Consider the following 19037-nt stretch of genomic DNA (forward strand, 5'->3'; position numbering starts at 1 on the left):
TGTAGAATGCACACCACATGACTAGAGGGCTCTCACTCAAAGCCTAAAGATGAGATTCCTCTCTGAAAGGGAGCACACCTTTCAAGCGAGCATCGCTCAGCTCGGCTGTCAGATTCTGACCTTTGTGTTGAGTCCAACATCGCAGTGTTTGACAGGCAAGGTCTCTGCATCTTTCCTACTCCATTAATGACACTGCTCCTTTGGCCTCTGTTTAAATTCTAAACATTTTATCAGACCAGTTATGTTATGTTTAGTTCAATGTTTAGTTTAGTGGTTCCATATATTTGCATGTTGTTTAGTAGCTATATCAGATGGCCATCACATAAAAATGGATGAGGAGCGTTGGGGGCAGGTTAGACCCTGTCATAGAATGGTTTTATTGGCTATCTGCAGTGTTCATAACATTTCCAATTAACTGATTGGCCCATATACTGTAGGTGACGGTAGACATTCATCAAGAGCCCTGTCTGCATTGGCTCTCTGTATTTGGTTTAGGTAAGCAGTGCTAACAGCTAACCAAACACAATATAAATCTTTGTCACAACAGCTGCTTTCACCTTTCATTCAATACTGATCTTTCTCATCTATTTCTTTGTTCTATAAGCTATATGAGTAATTATATACGAAAGTACAGTTGAACTGATTGAATTCTGCATTGGCTTGTTGTCACCTTTCTTATCAAGGGAAATGTTGGACAAATTATCCCTGAAAGCTTTCTGATTTGTGAAAACTGTTAGTTATGTGCTCAGCTTCACACAGGGCCTTGCACAGATATTGGGGGCTGGGGCTCAAGCAAAAAAAAAGGTCACTCACCCCACCGACACCGACACCGACACCGACACACACACACACACACACACACACACACACACACACACACACACACACACACACACACACACACACACACACACACACACACACGCACACACACACACTGTAACAATTTGTTACATCTATGCATATGGCTGAAAAACAAATCCAGGGTCAGGTGAGGTGAGAAGTATTTTGCCTTCCATTGGAGACAGGTGTATTTGCCTCTTCTAGCAGCTTTTATGCTGCTTCTTATTTCCCAAAATTGATTGATTGAACTTTTTACAGGCAAAACACAAACAATATGGGGCACTTAGGTGGCGTAGTGAGTTAAGCGTTGACCATGTAACTGCAGGGTCCATATGTCTCACCCATCCTTCCTGTCAAATCTCTACTATCTCTGTCACAATAAAAATGAAAATATGAGTGGGACTGCCCCACTCAGAAAAAAAAACATAACACAATAACACAAACAATAATACACTTTTAAACATCATGTTTTTAGAAAACTGGCTATGAAGAAAAGGGGGTGACTAATCACTAAACTGCCGTGCTTCAGAAATGAATTGCATATTTGTAAGTTGTTGTCATGCATGACAGAGATACGTAGTTGTAATGATAATTAGACTAGCTTGCTTGCTCGCGAGTACTGTAATTACGAAATTACACCGTGAAGGTGGCAAGTCCTACTGACCTACTTCATAGTTTTAACAGATATATAACGTAAAAAGTGTTGTTTATTTGTGGTTTCATAATTAACACAGTGCCTACCTGTTTGTGTGTGTGCGTGTGTGTGTGTGTGTGTGTGTGTGTGTATGTGTGTGTGTGTGTGTGTGTGTATGTGTGTGTGTGTGTGTGTGTGTGTGTGTGTGTGTGTGTGTGTGTGTGTGTGTGTGTGTGTGTGTGTGTGTGTGTGTGTGTGTGTGTGTGTGTGTGGAAGCGAGCATGTGTTGCGAGAATGAAAAAAAAAAGATTTAGCTATAATATTATTTATGAGGCAAGAATTATAGATGCTTTCTGTTTCAAGGGCGAGATGATTGAGTGATGAGTGATTGATACTTTCTTAGGTTGATACGTTTTTGTGTTTCTGAAATGAGTGGCGATACAGCTTGTGAGAATCTTTATCTGTAAAAGCTATAATAATAATAATAATAATAATAATAATAATAATAATAATAATAATAATAATAACTTGGATTTGTATAGCGCCTTTCATAAAACCCAAGGACGCAATTCTAGAGGAAAAGGTCAGACAGACAAAACTCAACTTAGTTCAACTTCTTTCATTGTAAAGTAATCAGTGATGTAGTTAATAACATTTTCAGAGTAGCTTCACCAACACTGCCAGATATCTGTGATTACATCTCCTAGGTAGCAAAAGAGAGTGATTTGGCATCTTCACATCAAGTCATTATCATCACTTTATCTGAAACATGGTGAAACATAGTCTGTAGGCTTGAGTCTGTTATAAACAGTACTGTTATAAAAGTAATATTTTGCATGAGCTACATTGCAGGTATTCAGTCTGAAAACAATGATAGGCCCTTATGTACTCCCACAGCATTTAACATGTCAAGGTGAAATACTGTAATCATTACAAACAATATTGACTGTGAAATTGCATATTTTCACAGTTGTAAATTGGCAGATATTATTGCATTGTTAGTATTGAGTGTAGCAGGGGTTGTAATTGAATAGTTGGCCCAGGCACATCAGACTAAACAGGAGAGAATGTTTAATCTTGTACATTTGCATTTATATTTTAGACATTTAGCAGACGCCTTTATCCAAAGCGACTTACACCAAGTACATTTGTCTAAAGCAAGTGAATCATCTATACAGTATATCAGTCATCATAAGAAAAACAAATCTATGACCAGGGACCATTGGCAGTCACAATTCTTTTTTTTCTTTTTTACAGTAGAGACATTGTACAGGGGGGTAGTGGGGATGAAGAAGTCTTTAAGAGGGACAGTCAAAAGATGGGTCTTCATCTATGGGTGGAAGATAGGTAGTGAAAAGCCGTGACCGACTAGTATGACCACTGCATCCACGTAAAGGAGGCAGTGCCAGGCGGCCAGCCGAGGTGGACAAAAAGGCTGATTGCATGGGTGCAGCTCTGTAGTGGTTTGCGGTTATTTTGCCAAGGAAGCTCCCACCAGTGACCAGGCTCTATCAGACCTGTTTCTTGGTTCCCATTTGGCAATTTTAGTAGAGTAAATTGATTGAAAAGACACGTGTCTCTATTCATACAATGAATAGATTGTCCAACGGAGGAAGATTTGAAAGAATTGTGAGAGCCACAGGTCCTGGTGGTGCTTAGTGTGGAGAGACATATTAAGATATGTGACACAGTCTGGTGAAAAGGTCTGTATGTCAGCAATTCTCAAGTCGCTTCTTTTTTTTCTTTCTTTTTATGTGTTTTCAGTTTTTTCTGCATATTACGAAAGTGTTGAAGAGCCCAGTCGATATAACAAACAACATTTTTAGGATTACAAAATACTTAAAATGTGTGAATTGGATTCACTGTATCGTTTGCCGTGTAAAAGCAGGGACTGTGTGATCAGCTAATTATGTGTAGTGATGTGTTTTTAGCATGTTGATGTTCTATCAGCATGTTGTGATACAGTTAGATGTTCATAGCAATGTGCCTTGCTAGCTTGCTAGCTACTAGCAGCTGTTTTGTGTGTTTTGATTCAGAGCGATTTTCCGGTATTTGGTTTGAGGGGTACCAACATCCAAATAAGCATCTTCTTCAACTATTTTCTGTTTATTTCAGTGTATGACACACAAAGTTTACAATCTGCACTTTCATAATCTGGAAAAAAAACTGAAATGAAAAGAAGCAGCATCCACATGGTCATTTATTCATAGCACAACACATGTCGAAATCCTCATTCAAACCTCGGGGTTGTAGACTCATTCAAATCTCGGGGTTGTAGACTTTCTAGGGTGTGGATCCAAAAAAGCTCTTTCTGGCATAACCTCCTGTCAACATCACCCTCTCTCTGAAGAGTAATCTGCTCTATGCCTTGGAACCTAAGGGAGGAAATGGGGTGGGAGTGGTTATTAAAGTGGCAGGCTACGGGGTAGTTCACATCTTTGCGTCTTATGGAACTTTTGTGTTCACTGATTCTTTGTTTGAGGGGGTGGATGGTTTTACCAATATATATTTGATCACATGGGCATTTTGACAAGTACACAAAATGTGTTGTATTACATGTGATAATAACCCCCCTTACTGGAATTTTCTCCCTGTTCTAGGATGTCTAAAATAATTTCTATGGCACTGGGCACAGCTGCCACAAGGGTAGTTTCCCTAGTAGTTTAAGGGGAGCCAGAAGGGTTTAGGATTAGGCAATATTAATTGTTATATGATAATATGTTGACTCTAACCAATTCATTCTGCAGGTTACGTCCTCTTTTGTAAACAAAAAGAGGTGGATCCGTAAAATGTTGGGTGAGGGCTGGATCTGTGGTCAAGATAATGCCAATATTTAAGGATAGTGTTCTTAACAATATGAGCCTGAGGAGTGTAAATGGTGATACAAGACACTGAATAATGTTTTTCTTTTTAAAAACTGTTTCTCAATAGGGCAGATCTAGGTTTATAGCAATATCGTAAGCCTCATCTACACATTGAGTAGAATAACCCTTTCCACAAAGTGTTTCATCTCCACAGCCTTCTCTATGAAGTTTTCAGCAGAATGGCAAATGCGTCTCAGTATGTAAAATTTACTTTTAGGTAAGCCATATTTTAGAGCTCTAGGGTGGGCTCTGCTAGCTAGAAAAAAAGTGTTACGGTCTGTTTTTTTCTTGTACAGTGTGGTAACGAGGCTCCCATTATTTAACTCAATCCACATATCAAGAAAAGACACTCGTTGCAGGTCATACTCAAGAGAGAACTTTAAGGATTAAGGGACCATTAAGGAATGACACAAATTCCAACAGTTCCTACATTTCCTTAAAAAAAAGGATTGTTGTCAAGGTTGAAGACAAAGTTGTGCTCAAAGAAACCCATATAGAGATGGCATAATCTGGAGCAAAAGTAGAACCCATAGATCCCTTTAATTGTAAATAGAAATCCCCAATAAATGAAAAGTAATAAAGAGTTTAAGGACTAGAGAGGCTAATTCACAGATTAATTCACTGGGAGGGAGGTCAGTGCAATCTTGGAGGTAAAAGCCTAGAGCATCTAGTCCTCGTTCATGTTTGTATAAAACTTTCTACATCTAAGGTAACCAAAATCTCCAGGTAGATCTTTAATTTCTGAAATGTTATTAATGACATCAGTGGAGTCCTTGAGATATGATGGAGGATTCAGGAGAAATTGGTCACATGTTGGTCCTGACTGGAAGAATAAAACAGGACCCATTATTGAATATACAGTAGATAGGAATAAAGCTGGTGTTACTGCTGTCTTGCTTTCTTTGGATTGCAAATCTATCCTGCCTTGCATAGACCATCACAGGAAATGCTAATAACTGAAGGAAATGCTCTGATTACGTTCATGACCCCCCCATCTGTAATCGATCATATCAATTCAGGACAAGAAGACATGCTACACATTTTCTCTCTTTTCCCTTACCAGCTACTGTATAGAGAAGATGACTTCTGAAAGCAGCCATTTCTGCACAAAGACGGAAGTATGATCTTGTTACCCTGTCATCTGTGCCTTTTATTTGGTTTGGTTTGATTGATGTCAGCAATCCCAGGGAATGTTCTCTCCCCTGTGTCGGGAGCTCAGGGAAACCAGCAGCGAGGTTTGAGATTTAACATGATGCGACTCGGGTGGAAACAATCCAATCTGTTTGTGGATATTGAAAAATGTTCAATAGGTAGATAAAAAAGAAAGTCAAAGTGAATTGAGAGAAATACTATATTTTTCTTACTTCAACACCAGATCATCTTCACTGTTCTTCATTGTTTTTCAAGACTCGTTTTTTTCTTTTCATCTTGCTTGTCTCTCTAACCTACCAATAAAATGAGCCCTAGTGGTGCTGAAAGCCTTGCTCTTTTGAGACTACAACAGCTTTTCATTAGAATGATGATAAATCAGTCAAAGCATTTGATGATCCCTATCATCAAGTTCACATCTGTGCTAGTCTCTCTGTTGTGATGTCATCTCATACTTAATGACATTTCAATGACAAATGACAAAAGGGGCAGCTGTGGCTCAGGAAGTAGGGGCGGCTGTGGCTCAGGAGGTAGAGCCGGCGGTTGGTGGGTCGGCGGCTCGATCCCCGGATGGCCACGTGTCGAGGTGTCCTTGGGCAAGACACTGAACCCCAAATTTCACCCAATGAGCGGGCCTTGCATGGTAGCTTGCTGCCATTGGTGTGTGAATGTGTGTGTGAATGGGTGAATGAGAGGCCATTGTAAAACGCTTTGGAATAATGCGCTATATAAGTGCAGTCCATTTATATTTTTAGACATATGTATATAGCAAGTCATAGGAGGTGGCTATACTCAATACAAGTGCTCCTCTGTTTACTGATGACGTTAACTATTACACAGAGTCAGGTATTGTCAAAGACATATGGATGGAGATATCATCAGCTGCCTATTGCATCCATATTAAATAAAATCGGTCTAGTGATATGACTGATTCCTCTCTCGAACTGTAGGTTCTGTAGCTGAAGTGTATCTCTCAGCTCCTGGACCACGGGACAAAGGAAAAAAGCTTGACCCAGATCTGTACATATTTCACAAATCAATAAGTCTAATCCCTGAAGTAGATTTGCTTCTTTCAAGTTAAAGATCAAAGCTAAATGCACTAGAGATTCTTATTCTCATTCTTCATTGATACGTTGCTGTATGTTCTCAACCTGAATACGTTCATTTTATTTTTATTTTTTTATTTTATTTTTTTATGAAATCTATGACGGCAGGAGGTGGAGAGAGCCAGGTGTTAATTTGTTCCAGAACTCAGACTCAGGGACGTCAGCAGCAGTGGATGTTTACTCAGCGTGGGACTCCATAACCACAAAGAAGGCCCCTCCAGACCCTTTCAGCTTGCCTAAGCTTTCTCCCCTCTCACACAAACTGTGCACACACATGCACGCACGCACACACGCATGCACAAACACACACACAACACACACATTCATATTTACCTTCACACACACACACATACACATTCATATTTACATTCACACTCACACACACACACACACACACACACACACACACACACCAATGACAGTGCATGTGTTGGCAGAGGATCTGCACAGTCGTCCATGCCCCAGAGTGCCTGGTTACTAATAAAATGTCAATTATTAGCCCCAGCAGTGCCTCTGTGTGGGAACACACACTGTTTAATTTGTCTGAGGTGTCAATAGCCACAAAGACAAGCCAAACACGGGTGTTACGGCCGAGTCAATCTCCCCCATCCCTCCGCTCCTCGCTTCACTTTAATTGTTTCCTGTCTGACTCATGGACCTCATGCTCTCTGACATCCGTTTAGTTGTCTTTTTTCATCATTTTATTCCTATCATTACAAATTTTTTCTACCTCTGCTTGCTCTCCTTTGTTCTCTGTGTTTTGTTTTATCCACCTTATCTCATCGTTTGTCTTTACTTCACTTGACTTTAACAGGTGCTTTCACACTGCCAGACGTTAATGTCTTCATCTCTTATGGTTGCCCTCTGAAACCACCTCACTCCTTTTAGAAGTTACCAAACAACGCTGTCATCTTGATGTTGTTGCAAAATGAAAATAATTTAAAAATAAATGAAAAACATTGCTGTTGTGTCTTTTCTTTTCTTTCTTTTATGATCAATAATGATTGATACTGCTCATTATTGCGTGACAGACACTCATCCCTGATCCTAGATTTACAGTAAGAATCCCATTAAGCTATGATCATGCGTGAGTTACAAGGAATAGTGAGGAGTTCACAAATGTTACGTTACCTTATGTCAATGACTCGAGTCTACTGGTCAACTATGCATATGAAAATTCAACATCAAGTGAACTCGATGTGAAAACCTGATCGGTTTTGCTGTTTTAGCAAAACTGCCCACAATATTACATTGCGCAAATAGGAATAATGAGAATAGAGTATCAATACAAAATAACCAATTTAATATTTCAAAGAAACATATAAAATATACATACTGTTGTAAACGAATGGAGGTTTCACCATAAGTCTTAGGCTATGCGTGTCAAGGACACATAGGAGATTGGTGCATGCAGACCCAAACCAAAACTCAAATAATGGATTTCTGTTTTCTCCTTAAATACCTTTACCAACATCAAATACAGTATTACAATGTCATAGAATTTGCCATAGAATGGCATAGAAAGTGTTATCAACAGGTGAGGTGCGATATCCTCAGAAAGCCCACCAGACATGCCCATTCTACCTTAAATAAGTGCACCGGGCTGAGAAAGGGGGGCATTGATCCCCATTCATAATAGAATATCAAACATCACTCTCTTTGTATCAGCCACATGTAAACACATAGAAATAGTAAGACAGTGGTGGAAAGTTTGCTTCATATGAAAGATTTCCTCATAACTCTGTTTTTGTCTCCCCCACAGGGCAGAGATCTCCTGGTCCTTACTCACACATCCTCCCAGTGCAGATATGGAAGATGAGATGTGGCGAAACAACACCCTCCCCAGCCCGTACCCTAGCCTCCCGCTGTCTCTGCTCCTGTGCAACGATACCCTCTTCAATGACACCCTGTTTAACTGCACCAACTCCACCAACACCACAGGCCCAGAGAGCCCCTCAGGTCCCGGTGTAGAAGGGGTGCTCATTCCCCTCATCTACATCATCGTCTGTATCATCGGCCTCGGGGGAAACACTCTGGTCATCCACATTGTGCTGCACTACTCCAAGACCGAGTCGGTGACTAACATTTACATCCTGAACTTGGCCATCGCTGATGAGCTCTTCATGCTGGGCCTGCCCTTCCTGGCTGTCCAGAACACCCTCCAATCCTGGCCCTTTGGCTCCCTCATGTGCCGCCTGGTCATGACCGTGGACTCCATCAACCAGTTCACCAGCATCTTCTGCTTGACTGTCATGAGCATCGACCGCTACCTGGCCGTGGTTCACCCCATACACTCATGCAAGTGGCGCCGGCCCCAGGTGGCCAAGCTGGTCAACTGTACGGTGTGGGTGTTCTCCTTCCTGGTGGTCCTGCCGGTGGTCATCTTCGCCAACGTCCAGAAGAAGACCTGCAACATCTCCTGGCCTCACCCGACAGACGTCTGGCGGGCTGCCTTCATCATCTACACGTCCACGGTGGGATTCTTCTGCCCGCTCCTCATTATCTGCCTCTGCTACCTGCTCATAGTGTTCAAGATCCGCAGCTCTGGCAAAAAGGTCCATGCCACCTCCACTAAGCGCAGGAAGTCGGAGAGGAAGGTCACCCGCATGGTGGTGATTGTGGTGGCCGTGTTCGTCTTCTGTTGGCTGCCCTTCTATGCCCTCAACATCATCAACCTGCTGGTGTCCCTGCCCCCAGAGTACAAGGGCTTCTACTACTTTGTGGTGGTGTTGGGCTACGCTAACAGCTGCGCTAACCCTATCGTCTATGGTTTTGTCTCGGACAACTTCAAGCGGGGCTTCCGCAAAGCCCTGTGCCGTGCCACGCGCAAGGTGGAGAGCCACGATCCAACGGCGCAGAACCAGGAGGAGAAAAGGAGGGTGTTGATGCCCAGGGAGAGCCTGAGGAGGACCGTCAGGGATGAGGATGACGACGACGAAGAGGAGGACAGGGAGGAAGTCACGGAGATGACAGAGATCTGCAGGATTGCCCAGAATGGCAACGGGAACGGACAGCCTGAGAGTTCCCGTGCCCTGTTAGAAAAGGGACCAGCTCCAGGGGCATCGGAGTTGGCGTCCCCAGAAATGAAAGCCAAAGCTGGGGACGCCAGTTCAAAGGGGCCAGACTCTGTGTCTGCAGCAATGGTGAATGGAGCCAGAAATGGGAGCATCAAACCACTGCCGGAGGAACCCTTGGAAAAGAACACCTCCCTGGAGATAAGCTATCTGTAATGTAAAATAACTGCCTCTGAATGTCAGTTTATGTTACTTGAAAGTGAACTCACAGTATTATTTTGTAATATTGATTTCATGTTTATTGAATGAGCCAGAGTGAAAGACAACTATACACGTAGTGTAGAGAGGCGTACGGTAGTGCTTGTCTTTCCTTATGATTACATTCCTGATCAATGGACTGAGAGTGAAAGTAAAAGAATAAGAAACGTATTCAGTGGAATTTGTGTTACAATGATCTTGCTTATGAAACTGCACAGAAAACACCACATGAGCTAGGCGTCATAGTTGTTTCTGAAGACATTCGAACAGCTTAATCTATGTTTCTATGTTAAAAAAAAAAAAAAAAAAAAAAAAAGACATATGTATGTGGATATGTTTGTGCATTTATCCACACTCATCTGAAGTATCTCTCTGAACTTTGCACTTGTAGGCCAGCTTTTTACTCCACAGTGTGACAATCAATTTCTCTCTATAGTTAAATGTACTTTAACTTCACGTCACATACAATAAATCCACCTACAACTTAGCTTAGGGTCAAGAGACATGATCCTTTGTTCTAAAAAAGAGTTGGCATGCAGTGAAAAAGGGCACATCAAGATTGAACATGTGTGATAGTTACTGTAAGCCACAGCCATGTAACATGACCTTCTGATTCCTGTAACCGGGCCGACGAGTTGTGCTTGTTAAAAGGACCCAAAGGAAACCACACGTTATTGAATAACAGATTCAATCAACTACTGTTTTCTTGCACAGTAATTTGAAGGATATTTGTCAGATACTGTATGACAGGGGAAATAGACATTGGGGACACTGGGATTGAAAAGACCTGAGAGGACATGAAGATAAGCCAGGTTAGATAAGAGCATGAATGGCTGAGATCCTAGCAGCTGTGAGGCTGAGGCTGTGGATGCTATGCTACCCAACCATGTTATAGAGACATAAGCAGGCATTGTATGGAATAGTATGACTAAAGAGAAATTGATGAGTACTGTAGTGCTGTCTGAATGAATCTTTTTCGTATACAGTCCATCACCATATTCACTTAGACAACAAAGTGAGCGGAGAGTATAACATAAATCCTGATGCTTATTGTGAGATGGCGTTCATCTGTGAAAATACTACTACACACTCAGCCAAGATAAACTTAGGTTCACACCAACAGTAAGGATGACAGTTACAACAGAACCGTTATAAAGCCGTAAGTATCCATGGACCAGGTCCAGCAGTATAATGAGAATAAGGCAGTACCAGGTAAACATCCCTGAAAACTATTCTTATTTTGACTGAGACTGACCAACATGTAAAGTGCCTGCCAGTATCATAGCCACCTACAGTACCCTGCACCATTCACCTCTCATCTCCTTGCACCACACTCAATGATATACACACTGTACTTTTGGTTGACTGCAGTAAATACACTTGAACAATGTTATCTGAACCATGATAAAGCTGTGTTGTTTCTCCACTATCCCAGCCTCTACCCCACTCCCACGCTCACTCTTTCACACAGACATAATGAGAGGTGTGAAAACAAAGTAAAAAACATATTAATTAACATAAAGTGATTTATTTCACATATACAACATCATTGTATAAAGAAGTGTAAAAGCAGTATACTGTGAAGTGTTGTACAATTGCCACTGTCTAGTAAAAGGTATCTTGTTAAATTGGGTTTGAGTGTGTGTTGGATTATTATGTCATGTGGTGTTTGTTTCACACTATCCTCCTTCAGCGATAATCAGCCAGTGCTTAATGTAGGCGAAGAGGTGGCAGTCAGATGGCCACACGATTGGTCGGCTGATGGTATCTATGAATCTGTGTGATTCATCGGGTGCCGTACGCCCACAGACACCCACATACGATATGGACACACAAAGTGGCAAACAGGCAAGCGCTCTGCTAACATTGATATTATTCACTCTTTTTGGCAGGGGCTACTATGGAAACCTTGTGCAAACACTACCAGTGCCTCAAGGGTAAGAACATAACAGACGGCCCATGCTATCCTGAAAGTCATTGATATTATTTATTTAATCCGGATGTGCTGTTTGTTTTGCATGAAATCACTCAATCCAAGGGCAAGACTTTCATTGACTTGTTCCCTGTTACTTTACCTGTCTGCAACGGAGCACTCTGTAGTATGTCAAATGGGCCAAAAGACTTTCAGTGTGTGCATGCGTGTGTGCTTGCGTAGCGTGTGCATGATGTCTCTTTTTATTAGTCTAAGAGCTTTAACTATTCTCAGAGATGGGTACAGAGTGACCACTGGGGAAGGAGAGATAGATAATTAGATGTTAGATTATGGGAGAGGATATTATCTGCCAATGAGCTGCTTGGTTTTTTTCTTCATATTTGTTCTTTCTCTATTTCTTGCAGTTTTAGTGTTCTGTGCCTCAGACGGAACCGATCCCCAGATTGATATATATATTTTTTCTTTTTAAATAAAGATGATGTGCTGTGGGACAGCTGTCTGATAAATGTGTCTGTATTTATTGGCTTCAAAAAAGTGGAACTAATCCATAACAACCAAATTCATACTATTTACATTTGGCTAAATCTCTTGATGTGGCCTGAAGGTGTAATAGTGATAGGGTTAGGGTTAGGGATACACATACTGTATCTTGGTCCTTTGCTGTCCTTTGCCTCTGGTCTTGAAATCTGAAATCACTTTGTTTTGGGGAACTGGCCAGCTCTCTACTATCTATGCACTGATGCAGTACTTGAACTAGACGTTTTTAATCCAAGTTACTCCTACCTACACTAAGTGGAAGCTGCCAAGAACTAATACTTAGCAGCTGTCAGTAATTTCCTTCCCAAATATTGGAGCATGTCCAATACCTCGATTAGCATCAGCATTCAAGTGCAAACAGCAAGTTCGGCCTAGAAAAAGCAGGTGGGTAAAGTGCAGCTTTATGAATGTACCTGAGACACAGGCGGCAGTGTTGACTACACTGTAGTAACCATTAACAGGTTCCTTCCACGCACACTGATGCCATGTGTTCTCTATACGCTTTGACTATACGATTTGACTATGAGCATCTTTCAAAAGGAAAGGAAATCCATCCAACAGAAAGAAAGTTGCTTGAAAGGTCTGCTGAGCATTCTTATTGTATACACACCACTATGTCCTCCTCCATTAAAAAGAGCTCTCATCATTGATATGTATCCATGTATCATATATATATGTTTGTAGTATGGTAATGCTGGTGATCTGTATGCATGTGTGTGTGTATATACAGTATATACGTATATATATCATTATATATATATATATTTTTTTTTTAAAGATTTGTTTTAGCATTATCATAAAAACTCAAAAAACCTATTGTTGGAAAAAAAAGAGCTCTTAATCATGTTGGTCCTAAGTCTCAGCAGCAGAGACGTTTACTTGAGCCTCCACTAACGACATCTCAGTCACGTTCTTTATGCTGCATGCTACAACAATAGACCACAACTAGCGTAGGAAAAAATCAAGGTATCATGAAAGGTGGGAGACAAGACATACTGTACAGCAGTGAGGAGGGCCTTGAACTCTGAACAGAAAGCACAGGCACTCATCTTCTAAACACTCGTGCGTTTAAAAGAATCTTAAGGGCTCTGCACACAGCGTGCGATTTCTGTTGCGCGTCAACGTTCCATTTTGAAGTTTGAATGGAAGTCTATGAGAACATCGCATTTACCCACACACGGCCCCGATTTTAATCGCACGGCGAACATTCGATTCCATTCATTTTGAATGGGACAAAGCACACGGCGTGCGAGTTTTGTCGCACTGTCAAATGAATGGAATCGAATGTTCGCCGTGCGATTAAAATCGGGGCCGTGTGTGGGTAAATGCGATGTTCTCATAGACTTCCATTCAAACTTCAAAATGGAACGTTGACGCGCAACAGAAATCGCACGCTGTGTGCAGAGCCCTTTACAGTAACAAAGATTGATCCTGTCTAATGGCAGAGCCTTTCGATGCGTAGAGGAGACGAGATGGCTCCCCATCCTGTGCTCATGACCTCTTCTTTCCTCTTCAAGTCTCTTTTCTACATCTTTGTATTGTTGTAGTGGACCAAGAAATATGGTTTCTTTAAAAATAGCAAATGAATCGGTCTGTGGGTGGTTTTGGCGTTTCATCAAATGGAGAAATATGTTATGTGTGTCTTTTGGTTTGCTTGCTAGTTTGTTTATTGATTCTCTTTTCACACCTGACAATGGTATATTGAATGTTTGTTTTGAACACATATTGTGTATGAAGTACCAGCCAGTGCGAGCCAAAGCACATGTGTACCGTAACAAATACGTGATGATACATTATAAGATGCTCTTATTGTAAATTCACGGCAGCAGAGTCGACATGCCACATGTCACACTCGCAGTACAAGACTACGCCCAATTTATACGTCCATGCAATGCAGGTCTCCAGGGGAATGAATCACGTTGCTAAGAGACCAATAGCTTGGCTGAAGGAGAGATTAAAAGGAAAGTTTTTGTTAGTGTGCTGTTATTAGATGGAGAGAAGGGCAGGTAAGTGGGTGGATGGAGCAGCAACAAGGCAAAAAGTGAGGGAGGAGGTAGAGAACAAGAATAAAAGGGCAGGATAAATTGGAACCTCTTTCTGAAGGGCAAGCTACTCCGTTGTCCTCTACCGCCACTGCTCAATTGTCTTGAATACACAATGCCTCATTCTGTGGCCTTCATAGCAAGTACATTCTATGTGCAGTAGAGACATGTCGTCAATGGCTTAAGTGAGAAGTTAGCTAGCCAACCATCTACCATAAGGTAAGAGGAAGACTTGTGAGCTCTTTCCAGTGTTGATCCAGATCATATGATCATATCTCAGCCACGTGTTCTTAGAATATTTAAATGTTTTATTTTAACTAATGACGTTACTTTTCAGGATGCCATGTTGCAACTGGCCGGGGACTTCAGCTGAAAATTAGCCGACTAGGCTAACGCTGCCTTTTTTACTGTATTTTATATGGTTCATGTATTTGGATTGTCCTCGATATAATAAACTAATAAACTAAACTAAACTAAACTAGATCAATTTCTCAAGTTTGCATTAGATTGAGTCTGGTCTTACCCATCAGAAACTGGCCTCTGATTCCTTTATTCATCCTCATTTGCTCCTGTTGGAACAAGGTTTCTGCCCTCTCCCCTAAACCTGTGAGAGCTAACGCATGCTGAGAGATTGATCTTCTTCTGCCCGTTCTCCATATGGGATTTTGTTGAGGGATGCTTTGTAATTGCTCCTGTCACAGGTTATAAGCTGACCTTTTCTCACCGGCTTCACTCCAGGCTTCTCAATTACTCTTAATCAAGAAAGACCACCATCTGCGAAAGTCTTTTAATACCATCTCTCTACCCCCATCACTATACCGGCAGCCCGATGCGATGACCTCATAGATCACACACCAAAATAACTTATACTTCAGCATCCACTGCATATGTGTCCAATGCAGTGCATTTAATTAGAATAATTATTCATTGTGTCACTTTCAATAAATGGTTTGATTAGTGTGATTAAAGTGATGTGTCCTGTGTGAGAGGCCAACAGGAGGCAGAATTTGCAGAATCAATGGAAATGTGAGCTTTAGTTATGCTCAGCATATGGCACGGCACACGCCTTTTGTTTTTTAAAGGCATTCCTTGCATAATGCGTTGGGCAGGAAACCTGGGATATGAGCATATAAACACAGGCCCGGCGTCATGGGAAGGCATAGGGAGGCAATGCCTGTCCAAATGGGATTTTGTGCCCCCCCAAATGGGCTTTTGTGCCAGATATTATAATAAATAATATAATTGTAGAATCAGAGTACTGTGTTGCACGCCGATTTCTCCAGTCACAGATGGAAGAAGAGGCCTCAGAGGAGAACTAGACAGTTCAGAGAATACTGTCAAAACACAGCAAAACACTAGAAGCAATGTCCACTGTATTGTCAGGACTTCAACTTGGCCTCGACTGCAACTTGTGAAAACTCATTCTCCACTCTCAAAAGTGTGTTCACCGATCAGAGGCGCAGTATGCTTCACGCAAGGAAGGTGAGACTCGTACAGCTTGCATTCTTGACAATACTTGAAAATACTTGTGAATACCCATAAGTGCCGGAATGAATGGAAGGACGCAGTTTTCAGAAAGTTTCATTCAGCCAGTCGTCGCCTTCAGCTCTACTAATGGTGAGTAAAAATGTCATTTTGTGTGTTGATGTGTAGGCCTACTGTGATAATGAGACTATAATAATAATGACATAATGAGAAACACTCAGTGTTGTGGTGTTATTTTGGCTGAGCGCAGGGTCACTCCCACCATGGAGCTGTACGTGGAGCTGCACAAAAAACAGCATTTTCTTTCTCCCGCTGCAGAGACAGCAAGATCATAACTATATTCTGTGTTGTGTGACGTTGGATAATAACAACTCTTAATTATGAAAGGTTGACTACTAGGAAGGCTATATTAATGCCAGTAGGCTAGCCTACTGTTGGTAGTGAATTGATAGTCTGTTTGATTACTGGTCGCCTGGTCGGTATGCGCATTGTTGTGTTTATTGGTGTGTCGTGTGATACATTGGCGTAGGCTACGTCTGTCTGAGTGTGTGTGATGGGAGTATGAGGCTGTGAGCCAACTATAGTTTGTAACTTAACCAAGTCACGCATGGACCAGGGCAGGGTTACAGATGGTTTGCCTAGCTAGAGCATATCTATAACTAGTCTACCGGTAGGCTACATAAAAAAGTGAGTGCCCCCCGGCCACCCGTGAAAGTCCAGTGCCCCTCCGCTAGGAATTGTCTTGCGCCGGGTCTGTATAAACAGCAGCTTTCTCTTTTGAGGCCTATGACTCCTTTCTGATTACATCCATCAGCCACAGCAACAATTAAGCAACTAGTGTGCATAATCTAACCACAGACTATTAAATAGACACATACAAAGCACATAAAAACATGACAAGTTGTTAGAAGATCAAGATTTCAAAGCCGTACACTAATTACTCATACTGTAGGTCTATGTTAAAGTTTCTTCTCAAAACATCTTTGCAGGACTATGAATAGAATGCAATGCTGAACATTTGATACTGTGTTTACATACAGTATAATAGACAGACTTCTTGGCTGGAGGTGAATGAAATTACAGTATACTCAAAGAGTTATCATAAAATGTACCCATAGAGACAACGTTGCATTCTAATCTAATATTTAGAAAACCTTTAGTAATATAATTACCTTAAGTACAGATTTAAAGTCCTTTCAAGACGTCCAATTCTACAGTATTCACTATTATGTCTGTGATGGAGGCCTACTGGTAAACAAATCGACTTTTCACAAAATGACATTTACACACGGTAGAAGAAGGCCTTGGAACAACAGTTTGACCAACTTGTTAAACATCACTGCTGACAAATGAGTAATGAGAGGGAACTATCAATGACAATAAAATGCTGGCTGAGTATCTAGTATCAACTTTATGCCTGCATTCAATTCAGCTGAGAATGGTTTTGGGAAGTTGAGCAATAATGCTCATGTAATGCCTAGACTTAGTGCATTATGGACATGCTATACCCCCAGATGTCACTTTGGATGTTAGATAGTCCTAGCTAGCGAGGTCAGAACTACCGTTTCTTGCTAGCTATGAATAAACCCAAATCTTCGTGTTTCGGTTGTCAGGCCGTTTTTCTGTGCGGTCCAGCTAAATCTTAGCTAGCTAGCTATATTTTCATCCTTGGCTTGTCTGACCAACAACCATTATATTGTTTTATTTTCTATACATAGCGTTTGAGCATTGTTGGAGGGAGCCTGAGATGTAATAATGACTGCTTCACTATAATTGAAACTTGTGCACAATGACTAATCAATGGTGATCCATTTATTTTATTTTTTACAGGCGTGAAAACTTCACCCCAAACTGCAACTCAAGGGTGTGCAGTTGGCATTTTCCCAATGGCAAAGCTGCTGGGCCATCACGATTCACATGGAACGAGGGGAAGACCTTACAATTCCCTGACCACCGCAGCCACCCTAAACGGAAGAAACTAATGGTCCTTACCAGTGGTGTTGAGGAGGAAAGAACAGATCAACACAATGATGACAATGCAACTGCACAGACCCCTTGTACTTCAAACAGTCTTGTGGTGCTTGAGGTACAGAATTACATGCTGAAAGAAGAGAATGAAAAATTGAAAACACTGTTGGAGAAACAGAAGCAAACCTTTTCCTTCAGTCACATTTCCTCCAATCCTGACAAAGTCAAACATTTCTCTGGATTGCCAGATGCTGCCACCATCCTGTTTTTGGAAGCGCTTATTTCTAAATTTGAGCTACAATATCATTCTGATTGGACTGTCCAAATTATGCCCCTAGTTGATCAATTGCTCCTGACCCTAATGAAGCTAAAACTTAATTGCGGACACATAGACCTTGCAACAAGGTTTAATTGTAGCACAGCCACAGTGACCAACATCTTTAACACCATCATTGGTGTGCTTTATGACATTGTGTACGTTGGTCTGCTTGAGAACAACATCCCCTCCACAGCAAAAAATCAAACATCACTGCCAGACTGCTTCCGCCCCTTTCCAAACTGTAGGATAGTGCTCGACTGCACAGAGGTTGCTGTCTCTAACACAGAGAGGCTTGACACACAGAGTCATTTGTACAGCCGGACCACACTGAAGGCTCTAGTTGGTGTGGCTCCCAATGGAGTATTTACCTTCACCAGTGACCTGTACGGTGGGAGTGCCTCAGACAAGGCAATAACAGCTGACTGTGGACTTCTCCAACATCTACAACCAGGTGATATGGTCATGGCAGACAAGGGCTTCACAATTCGGGACATTTTGCCAGAGGGAGTTTCACTGAACATCCCGTCTTTCCTTGTCAATGGACAGTTCACACAGGAGGAAGTGAACAAGAACAAGCTAATCTCAGGTGCTAGGATACACGTTGAGCGTTGCTAGGATACACGTTGAGCGTTCCATTCAGAGGCTGAAATTGTTTAGCATTTTGCACAACATCCCATACCAATTCAGAAAAAGTATAAACAAGATACTTAAAGTATGTGTGTGTCTTACAAATTTGCAAACACCCATTCTCCGTGAAATTGAATGAATTTACTGAATAAAAAAAGTAATAGTAGATACAAAAAAAGTGTTACTCTTCTTTATATCCCAGAAACATTTATTTACATATACATTAAAATATAAAATAAATATAAAATATTTACATTT

The 19037-nt window shown here is 41.4% G+C and overlaps 1 protein-coding gene across 1 annotated transcript; it reads left to right on the forward strand.

Moving 5' to 3' along the window:
• Nucleotides 1-8404: 8404 nt before the first annotated feature.
• LOC308152008 (somatostatin receptor 3) lies at nucleotides 8405-9826 on the forward strand (the record flags this gene model as incomplete). The annotated part of the gene is made up of 1 exon (XM_080524911.1): nucleotides 8405-9826. One exon carries the CDS (start codon nucleotides 8405-8407, stop codon nucleotides 9824-9826), a length of 1422 nt encoding a protein of 473 aa, XP_080381037.1.
• Between the last annotated feature and the right edge of the window lie 9211 nt (nucleotides 9827-19037).

This window comes from Nansenia antarctica (genome assembly GCF_963989245.1).
Source record: "Nansenia antarctica genome assembly, chromosome: 2".
In the NCBI taxonomy this organism is placed as follows: domain Eukaryota; kingdom Metazoa; phylum Chordata; class Actinopteri; order Argentiniformes; family Microstomatidae; genus Nansenia; species Nansenia antarctica.